The following is a 15,475-nucleotide window of genomic DNA, read 5'->3' as shown; positions in this document are numbered from 1 at the left end:
TATATTAAAATAAGTTTTCTGATTATTTGAAATCAGACGCTTTTCTAAAATGAACATTATGACTATCTATTCCGTGTCAATACTATAAATTATTAAGCTTTACAAAAGTAGAGGGAAAAAGGAAACCAATCGAGCATATTTTACAACTAACTTTTTATTTATTTATTTATTTTTTAATCGAAGTCTGTGCAAACCATTGAAACATTTCCAAATTACAAATGAAATTATTATTTATATACAGACAAGGTGACCAGAATTTTCACTTGCGAAAACGGGACGCATACGAATCGGCTACGGGGGGGATATCTGACTTCCAGATTGTATTTTGGGACTCAGCAGTGTTCTCAATTTACAAAATACACAAGTAACAGTGATAACACACCGTTTCTAACTTTACGTATACCACACAACAAATAATAGTTCCCGATTGCAAATTCTGCCCAACAATTCTTTTAATTAGTTGAACACTCAGAATTCCCACTTGAGCCACGAACACACAACTCCCATTTGAAAATTCAGAAGTTCTAGACTAGACACGGCTGAACCTTGGCGACGAGAGTTGGTACGGAAGAGAGTAGAATTTGCATTGACGATTTATATTTTGAATAATAATTACGGGACACCTAGACCATTTTTATTTAAAAACGGGACATTTAGGCGTCCCGTTCGATAATCAGAAAAAAAAACGGGACAACTGTTGGAAAAAAGGGACTGTCCCGGCTAAAACGGGACGTCTGGTCACCTTGTATACAGAATAAATTAAACAAACGATGGAGCAACTTATGGTTTAATCGAATATGATGGTGGTTGCTACGATTTAGAAGAAAGCAATTTTCTGTTGGCACTGGCATCGAAACTATTTGTGTACAAACAAGAATTTCGCATAAGCATTTACTTGACATATTATTATAGTTTACTAATAATTAAATAATTATATATTCGTGTAGAAGGAGTTCCGGTCGACCTTTGGAAAAAAATCACCTCACATATCTATCTAGTTCAATTGCACATACGCGTATGCTGATGAACTAAATAACTGAATGTGTTTCAAACACTGAAGTAGCAACACTGAAGGCAAAAATTATGGAATAGAGACCATGGCGACATCTCATGAGAAGTAGGTAAACTAGAACTGGGACTGTGTAAGTCTGGCTGAGTCGCGTTATATGTGGATGGTAGCGACATTCAACGGCGTAGCAGATTATTGTTAGGATTAGCGTTGTCTTGACGCAAATCATTTCTGAAAGTGTCCACTTCATTGCACATTCAAATAATTTAGATGGTACTGGCACTCTGCGTCTAGGAGACCCTCTCCCAAGCGGCTTGTTGCTAAAGTAAGGACGATCTACAAACAAACAATCAATTGCCGAGTGAACAATTGTCACTGATGAAGAAGAATAAGAGGAAGAAGAAGAAAATTGGAAATATAAAGTTCCTTTTGTGAACGGACTTGTTAATCATTTCATTAACACTGGCAACGTAAAATATAATGGGAGTATAAGAACAGTGTTAAATTCTTATAATTTTTTAATTCACAATGGCTGGTAAGGCGTGTGTTAAGTTGGAATTGATGTGCAAAGAAGACATTGCTTATGACTTACCTCATGATGATCCGCTCGAAAGGAGAGGGTGGACATACGAACTAATGACTGACAACAAAGAGTTAATATTATCTACAACGGAAGGAGAGGTATCAGTGTACAAGGATACAGCTATGTGCTCCTTGGATGTGAAACTAAACGTTGATAGGGTAAAACCAGAATCAGCACTAGAAGAAGATCCTGCATTTGAAAGTAATATAGAAACGCTAAAAAAAAAAAAAATGTGGTTCAGGAGACTTGCGCGTCGCATTCTAATGACTCCCAACAATTAACAACAAAAAGTTTAAATTCAGTTCGGCCAGAAAGGTAATGTTCAATTTTTCATTAACTAATTGGCTCAGATTGATAATACGGTTATATGGCTCCGGAAATTTTGTTGGTTAAAAGCAATACTTCACGAGAAATATTTAGGTATGGGAGATATCATGAACGTAAGTAGGTAGCCTACAATTTGGAAATGACATGGCACACATAGACAAGCTGTATACCAAATAAAAATAATAACAAGATTGATACCATCCATACAATTCTTATGTAGTTCATATCTTGATAAAATAATTATTTCTTTATTATTGGTTACACATTTCTCACTATTTGTTTCACATATTTTAAATATGGGTGCTCGACGATATTGTTTTATTTATATAGAGACTTATGTAAAATAACAAATAATGAGAATGGTAATTATCGTAAAATTTTACAAATGTAAAAAAGTGATTTTATTTAAGATTTAGCTCAAATGGGTCTAGCTTGATTTTTTCGGTGGGCTTCGAAAGACATATTTAAAATACAAGATAAAGAATATTTTAACCAACAATGGATGTTCATTATTTGTAGAGGTCCATACATCAGTCCATTTCATAGCTGCACTCATTTTTTCAAGGAAGTCGATTTTTTACATTCCCAGGAATCTTTTTTAGTGTATGGATCTGCATCTCTCAATATGGGATCACTTTAGGGGCTTGGTGAACGTACTTAATATATGAATTATTGTAAAAACAATGCTAACCAGCATTTGCTAAATGGCCGGTAAAAATAAGATTGCTATGCAGATTAGAGCATTACGCAGAATGTGGGTAAACAAAGATAACGCAAAATTCTGTATTCAGGATGACTTACATGTCTTACGTGTACAATGTGTTCTTGTACATTCCTAAGTATTTTATAGGTAACATCCTGAAATGCTTTCTTTGCTTGTATAATTGTGTTCCAAAGTAACACTATACATTACGTACGTAACTTCTTAATTATATGGATCCCTTCATTCCGAAACATTTTCATAGTTCCGTGTTATGATTTGCCACACTAAATTTTGATACTTCATTTCGCTTACACTGGTTAGTAGCTACCTTGACAAGGGATTACTTTGCACATCGGGCATTACTTCGCACAAAATATGAAGAGAGTTTCACAGTCCTCCGTCGGTAAAACAATGAACTGTATACACGAAGTTTCAACTACCCTCTACGATAGAACATGTAACTTTATTTTCGTGTTAATGTTGGGGGTCAGCATCAGTTTTAATTACAGGGAGGGTTTGTTGTTGTAGTGGTATGGAAAGCTGGAAAGACCGCCAAATTTTAAAAGAATTTCCTTGAATGTTAAGTCAGTTTTGTTATATTATGTTTAGTTACTTGCATTATACAACGTAACTAATAACCGTTTGAACCTTTTAATACAAATAAATTAGTTAAACGGCGATTAGGTCCTACGGAGCGCCATTCTGTGCGTAATTAGATAACAACACAGTTTGTAAGTCGTTCATGAAAAATACAAGTATAATGAATTGGATCCTAAAACCAATGGTGTTTACGATCTCTTACAGTTCAATCTTGCAGGGTCCCTGACGATTCGAATGAATCGCTTCTACCGTACGACCTTACATACCACCCTAGTTGCATGCCTTCGGCATTCAAGTCATGACAAATCAGGGTTAATTTCCGAACCCCAATTGGGCTGTCAACATTCAGGCCTTGAGGAGGCATTTTAAGAAAATAAATCCACCCTGGGAGGAGATTTAATGCTACAGCCCAACATTTCATTTCATCAATTTTTTAATCATTAGTATTACTTCAGGCCCGCTCGTACCTACAAAATTGGTAGGTTTACAAATGCAACCTTTTAAAGAGCGCTAGCTAATACTTTTGTGTGGCTTACAAGCAATTGCACTTTCTTTATTGAGAATATCACATCCGAGAGCATTTGTCACAGTAGTGAAACACAAGATAACAGTAATATTAACTTGTTCATTAAACATTATTGTTGTTCAGGGCCTACTCGTACGTAGCAATCTTAATATGTTCTGATAACATAAACCTCAATTTTACCATATACTGCGTAACTGACATAGGCACTCCGTACTATCGATACATCATATTATCCGGTGTTTATCGTAGTACAGGGTACCGTGGAATCGTAAACGGGCTTCCCTTCTTCTTTTTCTCGAGGCCGGTTTATGATTCCGGGCACAAGAATACAACAGTTATTTTCAAACATCAGAAAGTATAACAATTAATTTACTTTCTCTAAATGCAAATCAAAACTCTAATTATTTTCTATAAATCCAAATCAAAACTAATTATTATATCAAAATCTAAAATCCGAACATCAATTTTATTACTATTACACTTTTTTCTAATTATGCCAATTATTAAAAGTTAGAACAAAATTTTGAAATTATAGTCAATTGCCAAATCTGCACATTAGCTGGGACCCAACCAGGCGTCCCACTGGTTTCATTACTTTAATTTTATAACGAAAGTACGGATGTCCCTAGGGGATGAACTATATTTTAACTTTCAAATCTTCTTAACTTATAATATCGCTTTCTCTGAAGTCTATTAACTTCAGGTATCATTAGTCACATTGAATGCACATTGACTTTTCATAGTAGACGGCATATATATATCGAACGACGAACAAATCAACGAACAACTTTATCAAATTCAAGGTTATTGTCAACTACTTTCAATATTATACTAAATTGTGTTTAACTTACAGTATTTTGACAGCGACTTAATCTTACATTAAAAATTTCGTATATTTTCCCATTATACAAACCTAACATCAGACGAAAAAATTCACTATCTCAAGAGCACATTTTTTTAATTACCCAAAATTTAAACTTTATGATTAATTGTAGTTATTACTAGTACTTCTCTAATTATGTTCGTAATTATATCTAATTGTGTAACATGTCTAAATGCTTGATTGTATGGGGACAACTAAATGTTAATATAAACATAAAGAGGAATGATTTAAAACTCAAAACAAGATTTGATAATAAAATTTTGTTATGAAGTTTGGTTCCCAAAACTGGAATGACCTGAAAAAAAAACACAAAACTTAAACATCCTAATAAGAATTCGATACTGAAAGTCCGCATCCAAAACGGGATAGCCATACTTTTCAAAAGTGGTGCGGTACTATTACAATTTCAAAGTCCGAAATCGCGTTCTAAATCAATTACCTGTTTAAAATTTCCAATGCTGTCTTTCCTCTCCTTTCCACATTCATCTTTCATCTCCAAAAGCTGTAAGAAAACTATAAAACATGACATCTAAGTGAACGTTCCTGATTGTAGAGCGATATTAATGGTTTCTTCGACTGGTGCGTCAGCGGCGGTGGGCACACACTTTGATTCTGAAAAGTAACCTTCGAAATTCTGGGAAATTATCAAATAAATAAACAATAATCCTTTTTTCATAATCTAAAAGTTTAAAAGTTCAAATTCGGTATTTCTGATTTCTCATCTCTTCCGGGGTTTAGCCCGAGTTCGGGTGAAGTTCACGCTTTTTTTGTGCTGAGATTTTAATTTTCCATCTGTGCCGGTTGCGCTTTTAAGCTGTAATATAGCACTTTTAAGTGTACTTTTCCAGTTAGTTTGTTTAATTTCGGAACGTTTCTCCTTTTTACAGCGTATTTACTAAACTTCCACGTAATGACACGCCTTCCTTTACGACGTTTGGATTTACGCTGCATTGCGATACCTGTCATAAATTTCTTTTTAGGTTTGCGCTTACTATTACTATATTTTTCCTTTTAGTTTACTATACAATGCTGGTACTTGTTTTCGCTTTAGCTTTTTAGTGCTCTTTGGAGTCAATGTATACTTCTTCCGCATGTTTTACTCGAAACAACCTCGCCTACAGCTCGACTTTAATTTGCATGGAGTTCGTCTTTGACCGAGTTTATTGCGTTGCGAATTACGCATACCAAAGCACTTTCCTTTTATTCTCAACTTATTTCCTACTGCACGCCTAATGTGTGGTTGTGCGTGCTGAGAATACGCTGTACGTGGAGGTGGACGAACATTGTTTTCATCATGATCAATCAACTTGTCTACATTTTGAGTAGCACTATACTTAAATTTTCGCTCTTTACAATTTCGCAATAGTGAAGTACTAGCTTGAAAATTCAAACATTTCGGCAACTGAAAGTTAGTAAATGTCGCATCTGATGTACTGATATGATCACGTCTGGTCATTTTAACTCTACTGATTATGCTCCTTGAAATCGAGTTTACGTTAATAATGTATTACGAAAACTCAACTTGGTATCATTGGCCATCTTCTTTTTCTTCTTAATCTTAGTGTTGCATTTCGGTTCTGTAACGGAGATATACTTTCGACTGCGTGTGCTTTATTGGAAGTGTTACTTTTACGCTTGTTTACGGTAAACATTTCCGACCGATAAATTATGTACGAGGCCTTCACTACGTAAAACAATTCGCTTGGCGGGTCTATTGTGAATTTGAAGTCGTTTCCTTCTACAATATTCAAAGCTGATAAAGTCGGAATGGATTTGCAGCACTAAAATGCAACTTACCTTTAGACATACACTGTTACAAAGACAAGTTTGAATTTGTTAAGTCGCGCAAAACCATTTGCCTGCGACACAAAACCGACAACACTGTAACTTCGTTATCACACAAAATCATCAATTGAACTCTCAAGCCTTCCCTGGCTTTTTCGAGAGGGCGGATACGCGCAACCTGAATGCTACCGCGTATCACGTGTGAAACATCGGTATCCCTTGCCGGCAAAACAATTACATTAGAAACAATTGTCTACAGGTACGCGTAACGATTCTTCTTTTTCGCTATCTCTACACTGCATATTTCCTTTTCCTGACTGTAATTGACTTTCTGATTTATTTGGCACATATCTTTCACAACGTGGGCCGGCTCGAATTTAAGAGTATTTACGGTTTCTTTTCCGCCTTGCACTCTTTTATTTTGTTGGTTTGCCTACACTCAAACTGTGCCGTTCGCATTTATTCATAGAACACAGTGAGACCTTTCTTTCATTCCACTACACTATTTTTAAACTCAGCAGTTACTGAATCAACATGATTGGCCGCGTTAACTAATTCAGAGCGTACTTCAGTTAAGGAGTTATTGGCTACTTTAATATTATTACGTAAGCTGTCTGCTTTGGCATTCGATTCGCTCTTTCCTACTCTCCCAAATCGTTTCTGTTACAGGCTGTTGAGGTACACCTACTGATTCATGTATTTTTTGTCCTAGACATCCAATATTCATTACCATTTTTGAGCAATGGTTTCTAATTGTTTCTCTAATTCCTCTGTCAAGATTGCTTGAAATTGTTCTAAAACACTAGCCTCCATATTGATATGAATTACGAGCAACTAGTTCAAAGTACAAAAATATAAATGTCTGAGTTTAATACGAAAATAATAAACATACACTTAAAACATGAAAGACTAAGAATTTTGATATTACGACCATTAACAACCAATCCTTCTTTTCAAAACTCAGGTTTCACTTTGCGATGTGCTTCAATATAAAATTAACACAGATATAATCTAGTACCATATATAAAATATTTTCTATAACTATTCTGTCAGGCCTTGATTCCATTTTGTACTAATACACAACACACACAGCAAGGCCATGTGATAATATTTGAAAAACAGTATTACGTGACAGTTTCTACACAATCACTGTGTCTTCACCAGACTTCCACTCCTTCTGGCTGCTGGGAGTTGGTCATCACTTGTATATACTGTCCGGAGATCAATTTTAATTATGTTCCTCCCCTTCTTTAAAAAGTAACAATTGTCTGGCTTTCACTTTCACTTTTTAGCTGCACACGTATCCAATTAAAGGTTTAGTTTTTTCCGCTGGATGCGTCCTGTCCTCTATTTATCCTTATTTTCCTTGTTATTTTGTTTCTCTTTCTTTCTTCCTTTTTATTCCTTCTTCTTTAAGCAAAATCTTTACTCACTCCTTATTTATCGAGAGTCCTGCATTCCAGTTCATCACCTTGCCTCCTGCTTTCATAATCTCTCTGGCTTCCTTCCATTTTCTCACCAAGGTTTTGTTCTCTACTTCTATGACCTCTGCTCCTTCCCACCCTATCCTGTGGTTTGTTTCTTTCTGATGCTTGGATATCGCATTGTTGTCCATTTTCAATCTTACATCATCCTGGTGCTGTTTAATTCTTTTTTTGCATTTTTTGTTTCTGCTAAGTAAATTTTGTTACACTCCTCGCATCCTACTCTATATATTACTCCCCCTTGATCTTTGTTCACTACTGCTTTTCTCTTTTTTCTTCTGACTAGTTCTATTATTATGCTTCTTTTTTTCCTGCACGTAATAATTCCTGCTTTCCGAAACATTCTCTATATGTTCTCTGTTTGTTTGTTCAATTATTGTGTTGAAACTGTTACGTGATACTGTTTTTTTTTTTACAATTTTATCGCATAACCTTGCTCAGTGTGTTATTGTGTATTAGTATTAAAACATTTACTCTTATTCATAAATACACATGAAGGTGCATAGTGTAAGACATGTATGTATGTGTGTATACTCAATCAGCTTTTTGCTATCCACTCACATCTACATAGAATTAAAAATCAACAAGAAAAATTTTTATGAGCTACATTAATCTCTCTGTTGCTCTCAAGGTCAAAATATATTTACTTAACTTACATGAAAAATCTACATCAATTACTTCTTGTTTTTATCTACCCGTCTGCTTTATTTTTAAATAATTGTGTTCGCCGAGGATCTGATGGAAATTGACTGTCGAAACTAGGCTAATCAGCTTCAAAACTCAACACGTTATCAGTATAACCAATGGTATTGTAAAACCAGTTGTAGGAAGATTGCTATAATTTAATCCGGAAAACGGTCGCCTTGTGGTTGAAATCGTGTTTTTTGGTAGTTGTTAAATTCTTGTAAATATAATCGTAACCTTCACAGTGATTTTTGTCTTTTTCCCAAGATTTGTCACTTGTTTATTGCATTTATCCCAGCTTTGCGGCGGCAGTGGGACGTAATATTGAGGTCTCAAATATTCAGTAATAATAATAGTATAGGTAACAAATCCGTATCAGGACACATTGTATTAAAGCCTGTAAAATAACCCTTAGCGTGAGCCATAAGTTACAAAATAGTCGGGATTGGAGAGAAGTGTCTGGACCAACAGCACATACCCTCTCGATACGTTTCTACAAATAGCAACATGTTATAACGGAAAGTTTCCCTACAACTAGCTAAATGTTATAAAGGAAAGTTAAATGTTATAACGGAAAGTTTCGAGGTAATTTTCGTGTAGAAAGTAGGGATTCTGAACCACAAGAGCCGTAATTACAGTTGTTTTTAAGTAATGGTTATGCTGGATAAGCTACAGAAGATGTCGAACGGGTTTCGGGAAAAAGGTTCCGTACCATCATGAAACACCTCTACAGCTAATCAAATTTAAACGAAAGATTTCCGCTAATATTTCGTGTAGAATATATTCTACTGTACGTTTTCAGGAAAATAACTGAAAAAAAAGAAGTGAATATGATTGAAACCTAAAGCTTGTAATAAACTAACTTGTGAAGTTTGGAGATGTAATTATAAAAGCTATGCTACAAAAATATATACACAGACCAGAATTCAGTGAGCTCTGAAATACAAACTAACAAAATGACGTATAAGATTCAGTCTACAGAGCAATTGTTGCTTAGAGAGTGGCGTACACTAATTCTAGAATCGAGATAAGATGAGAAATGTTTACGATAGTTTTGGTCTCGTCTCGATTCTCATCTCCAAAGCATGAATATAGTGTGAGTTAACCTTGTCCCGTCTCGAATTAAAATGTTTCATCCCGATTTTGTTTGGTTTGTTTTAGAATCGAGATGAGAAATTCGTCTTTTCATTAACAATATTACACAAAACCGAAATATTTTTTTTTGCCTAATAACACGTTTCTGCTTCTAATGGTACGACCTGAGCGATAATATTTTTTTAATTTTTAAATATTCTTCGAGATAATTTTTATTATTATTAGTATTATTCCTGAAAATTTGATAGCTCAAGTGCTGAAACAAACGAGTATTCAAATATTTGAATGTAATGAACCGTGTGTTATCGCCGATCTACTTCCATCAAAATTCCTAAAGTAAAAAAAAAGGAAAAAAGTGCTTGACGTGTATTCGATTGAAGAACCTCGAGATTACTGGTCAAGCCCCTAGACCACTGAACCACGATAACTACCCTGTAAATGATTCGTCTTTTTCTTGTTACTTTAATTCCTCTGCCTCAGCTTGGAAAGTTGTATATAATTTTTAAGTTCGTTTCAAAACGCGTTGCGTGTTCCTCTTATGATGATATAAGTGAATGATCTTCTGTACAGTTTCTATTAATACGTTGAATTATTCTTAAACCTTTGGATCGCAAGTTCTTTTTTTCTCCACACGAAACTACAGATAAGACATTTAATTCTCATACTGTGCATTTGTGTCAAGGCAGCCGACAATACCTGGTCATAGACTTATGTCCACCACGACATAAATGATAGTTTAATTTGATATAGTGAAACAAACTACAGCAACTTATTTTGAGACAGTAGTGATATAGTACTCCATTTCATATCTCTACAATATTTAATGTAATAACACATATAATATAGCGTAACTTTGTAATGTAATATAGCGAATGATTATATATATGTTTTCTTGCTCATTATCTCATATATGTAATCATTATCTCATTTATATTTCATTGTTTGTTGAATTTTTTACAGGCGCGATAACATCTTTGCTTTCCACGGAGAAGGGAACACGTTTACTACATTAAATAAAGCCATTTCTCATTCTTATGAGGAATCTGATACTTCGAAGCAGTTTGGCAAAGGATTTCATCGATCACGTTTGACAACAAATATGGTGACACAGGAATGTGAAAAGCGTCATACGTACCAAAAAAGTGAGAAACGCTCTTGTCAAAGTTCAACTATGTCTAGTGGTGAGTTTGTGCATTCAGGACACATGTTAATCCACACAGGAGAAAAACCTTACACGTGCCAAGAGTGTGGGAAGGCATTTAATCGTCGTTCGACTTTGGCTATACACATGTTAATCCACAAAGAAGAAAAACGTCACACGTGCCAACAGTGTGGTAAGGCATTTACTCAACGTTCACATTTGGCTATTCACATGTTAATCCATACAGGAGAAAAACATCACACGTGCCAAGAGTGTGGTAAGGCATTTACTCATCGTTCAAATATGGATAGACACATGTTAATACACACAGGAGAAAAGCCTCACATGTGCCGAGAGTGTGGTAAGGCATTTACTCAACGTTCACATATGGATAGACACATGTTAGTCCACACAAGAGAAAAGCCTCACATGTGCCATGAGTGTGGTAAGGCATTTACTCAACGTTCACATTTGGCTATACACATTTTAATCCACACAGGAGAAAAACCTCACACGTGCCAACAGTGTGGTAAGGCATTTACTGATCGTTCACGTTGGGCTAAACACATGTTAATCCACACAGGAGAAAAGCCTCACATGTGCCGAGAGTGTGGTAAGGCATTTAATCAACGTTCAAATTTGGCTACACACATGTTAATCCACACAGGAGAAAATCCTCACTTATGCCATGAGTGTGGTAAGGCATTTACTCGTCGTTCATATTTGGCTAATCACATATTAATCCACACAGGAGTAAAACCTCACACGTGCCAAGAGTGTGGTAAGGGATTTAATCATCGTTCGACTTTGGCTACACGCATGTTAATCCACACAGGAAAAAGAGTTTACACATGCGAACGGTGTGGTGAGGCATTTTCTCATCGTTCAAGTTTGCTTAAACACATGTTTAACCATACAGGAGAAAAAGTTCACACATGCCAACAGTGTGGTAAGGCATTTAACCGACGTTCAAATATGGACAGACACATGCTAATTCACACGGGAGAAAAACCTCACACGTGCCAAAAGTGTGGTAAGGCGTTTACTGATCGTTCACATTTGGCTTCACACGTTTTAATCCACATAGCAGAAAAACCTCATATGTGCCGAGAGTGTGGTAAGGCATTTACTCGTCGTTCAACTTTGGCTACACACATGTTAATCCACACAGGAGAAAAGCCTCACATGTGCAGTGATTGTCATAAGGCATTTACTCGTCGTTCATATTTGGTTACACACATGTTAATCCACACAGGAGAAAAACCTCACATTTTCCAAAAGTGACATCAGGCGTTTAATAAACGTTGAAGTTCAGGTGCACACATGCTAGTCCACACAAAAGAAACTTATGTGTGCCAAGCGTGCGGTAAAGGATTTAGACTACGTTTAAGTAGTGATGAGATACCGGTTTAAAAAAAAATTTGTGTATAAACCTTAAGTAAATACCCAGGTATTTACCCAATTCCTCGGAATTCTCCAGTTTCCTCCCCTTTTCTTCATTCCACAATTTCATTCATTGCTCATCATCACTGCCTCTCTTAGTCTAGCCGGAATATCCGTGGGACGTAAAACTCAAAATTTCATTTCGTTTATTCGTTTGGAGATAAACGAGATGGGGAGAAATCGAAGAGACAGAGCATACACTGAACCAAGTTCCCAGAGTTCTCGTTCTCCAATCAGTGGCAACCACCAAGCATCATCAACGAGTTCAGCACCATTTAAGAAGCATGCAAATGCAAATAGCATCTCGAGATCCGACTCTGACTCCAACCAGCTTATCCTGCTTTGCAGCCTGTCTACAGCTTGCTACAGCAAAACTACAATCCAAAGTACTTTAGTTCGAAGGTTTTACTTCTCTAACTTCTCCAGTATCGGCAACGCAAAGATATTTCGCAAATGGTAGAAACCAAAAAATGAATTCATCATTAAATCACAGTCGGCTAACTTCGCAAAATAATTCGTGACAATCATTCTTATTCTTCGTTTCTGTATTGTAAAAATTACCTTGGCTTTGTGTGTATTTCCCCAAAATATAATGCCATATGTTAAATTTGACTGGAATAATCCAAAGTAAATCGTTTTTAAAGTAGACTCTTTTAAAACATTTTTGAGTACTTTAATTGCGAAATAAATTTGATTTAATTTTTTACCAAGTTTAGTTATTTGTACATCCCAGGAGAGATTTTTATCTATCCAGATTCCTAAGAACTTAGTGGAGTTCACATAGTCTATTCCGTTATTTTCAATTGAAATATTAACAGGCTGCGTATGTTTGTCGCGGATATGATGAAAATGGATTGCTTGTGTCTTTTCAATGTTTAATTTAAGCTTATTTTCTTTAATCCACTGAGATAGTTTATGAAGGATTTCATTTGCATTACCTTCAACATCCTCATTTGTGTTCCCTTTTACTATGATATTGCATCGTCTGCATAAAGGGATAGTTCTGCTGGAGCAATATTACATGGTAGATCGTTAATGTATATCAAAAATAATAATGGACCTAATACGGATCCCTGTGGCACTCCACATGATATTTCTTGTTTTCCTGATGTGTAATATGTAGTTTGGTTTGTATCTTTGTTACTGTATGTAATTTCTACTACTTGCTGCCGATTTTCCAGATACGATTTAAACCATTTGGACGCAATGCCTCTTATTCCATAATCTTGGAGCTTTGAAAGAATATTTCTATGTGAAACTAAGTCGAATGCTTTGGAAAGATCAAGGAAAACACCTATTCATTTCTCCTTACTATCTAAACTTTTATGTACAATTTCTACAAAATTATATATTGCTGTTTCCGTTGATTTCTCTTTTAGGAAGCCATGTTGCTCGTGTGTAATTAGATCATGTTTAAGTAAAAAGGATGATAGCCGGATACTCATTATGGTTTCTAAAATTTTGGAAAAAGTTGAGAGAAGTGAAATAGGCCTATAATTTTCAAGCTCTGATTTGTCGCCTTTTTTATAAATTGGTTTTACTTTTGCAATTTTTAATATACTAGGGAATTCTCCACTTAAGAACGTCATATTTATGAGGAAACACAGGGAGTCAGCAATATATTTAATGCTTTTCTTTACAATACTTCGCGGTATACCGTCTACGCCAGCTGACTATTTACTTTTCATCTTATTCACCACTTTTATTATTTCTGCATTTGTAACTGGATGCAGATACATTGTATTGTTGCAAGTTTTTGAGAATATTTTCGTGGGCATTGCTAGCTCACTATTGTACGTTTTTGATAAGTTGCTGTAATAATTATTAAATAGGTCAGCTATTGTACGAGGATCTTTAATTACGTTGCCATTTTTAATTACCTCTAAATTACCGTTATCATTACGAGTGTTTACACTTAACTCGCTTTGCGCTAGTTTCCACAACGCCTTCGACTTATTATCGAATTTTTTAATGATTTTGTCATTGTGTAACTGTTTTGCTTCTTTCAGAACTCCTTTATATATGTTCTTATATCTTTTGTAATATGTCTCTGTATATGTTGATAGATTTCCTTGTGTTTTAGCCTTCTTAAGAAGTCTCATTTTTTTACTTGCTATTCTGATCCCTTGTGTTACCCAGGGTTTTGACTGTTTTCCTGAAGTTACACATTTTACAACAGGGAATGCTAGATTGAAATAGAATGTTATGGTGTCAATGAAGTAACTGAAAGCTTCATTGACCTGGTTATACAAGTAAAGCTCGTTCCAATTTTCTTCCCTGAGGAGGTGATTAAAATATTGTATATTTTCATCAATAAATTTTCTTTTGTACGTTACATTACTTGTTCTTGTATTACAAAAACTTTTATTGGGAGTTACATGTATATCGAGTACTTGGGCAAGGTGGTCTGAAAAACCACTGTTGAAGACGTATGTGTTGTAGTTAAGGTGTTTGCTCACTATGAACTGGTCAATTGCACTTTTGGAGCATTTTGTGATTCGTGTGGGAACTTTAACAACTGCCTCCATATTAAATGAATCTAGAAGAAGTTCTACCTCGTGTTTTATCGGCTGTAAAAAATCTATGTTGATATCCCCGACAATTACGACAGTCTTCTTGATTTTTATAAAATTATTTAGTATGGTGTCCATCTTATTTATAAAGATTTCTATATCACTGTCAGGAGTTCTATATACACATACAATTACAAAGTTATGATCTACAATTTCTAATGCACAACTTTCAAAGTGTTTTTCTACATTTAAATATTTAAACCTAGTACATTCTCTCGTTTTTAGGTCCCTTTTTGCATATATACAAGCCCCTCCTCTATCTCTACTATGTCTGCAGTATTGTGCTCTTAGCTCAAATTGAGGAATGCCTAAGTATTCTAAGCACCCTGATTGTAACCAGTGCTAAGTTATACAAATTAAATGTACTCCTAACAGTCTGTCGAAAAGTAGTTCTTCTAACATGCTCTTTTTATGAAACGTAAACCCTTGTACATTTTGATGAAAAATGACTATATTATTGCTATTGTATTTGTACCTAAGTTGTCAGACTGTATACTTTGATAACATGTCGGCACTCCAACAGTATCACTCTTACTAGACCGTAGATTTAATTTATTGTCAATTAGACGTTTATCAAAACTGGAATTTTCTTTACGGATGTCTTTGTTTTGGGTTGATGATCCTACCATAAAAAATAAT

The 15,475-nt window shown here is 35.2% G+C and overlaps 1 protein-coding gene across 1 annotated transcript; it reads left to right on the top strand.

Moving 5' to 3' along the window:
- The first annotated feature begins 765 nt into the window (after positions 1-765).
- On the top strand, positions 766-14,539 carry LOC145674821 (uncharacterized). Its single transcript, XM_081745041.1, has 2 exons — positions 766-1,907; positions 10,640-14,539. Exon 2 carries the CDS (start codon positions 10,779-10,781, stop codon positions 12,102-12,104), a length of 1,326 nt encoding a protein of 441 aa, XP_081601167.1. The 5' UTR covers positions 766-1,907; positions 10,640-10,778; the 3' UTR covers positions 12,105-14,539.
- Positions 14,540-15,475: the final 936 nt, after the last annotated feature.

The sequence above is a fragment of the Thermobia domestica genome, chromosome 18, assembly GCF_964235325.1.
Source record: "Thermobia domestica chromosome 18, izTheDome1.hap1.1, whole genome shotgun sequence".
Lineage (NCBI taxonomy): Eukaryota > Metazoa > Arthropoda > Insecta > Zygentoma > Lepismatidae > Thermobia > Thermobia domestica.
This window is presented reverse-complemented; position numbering and strand designations above follow the sequence as displayed.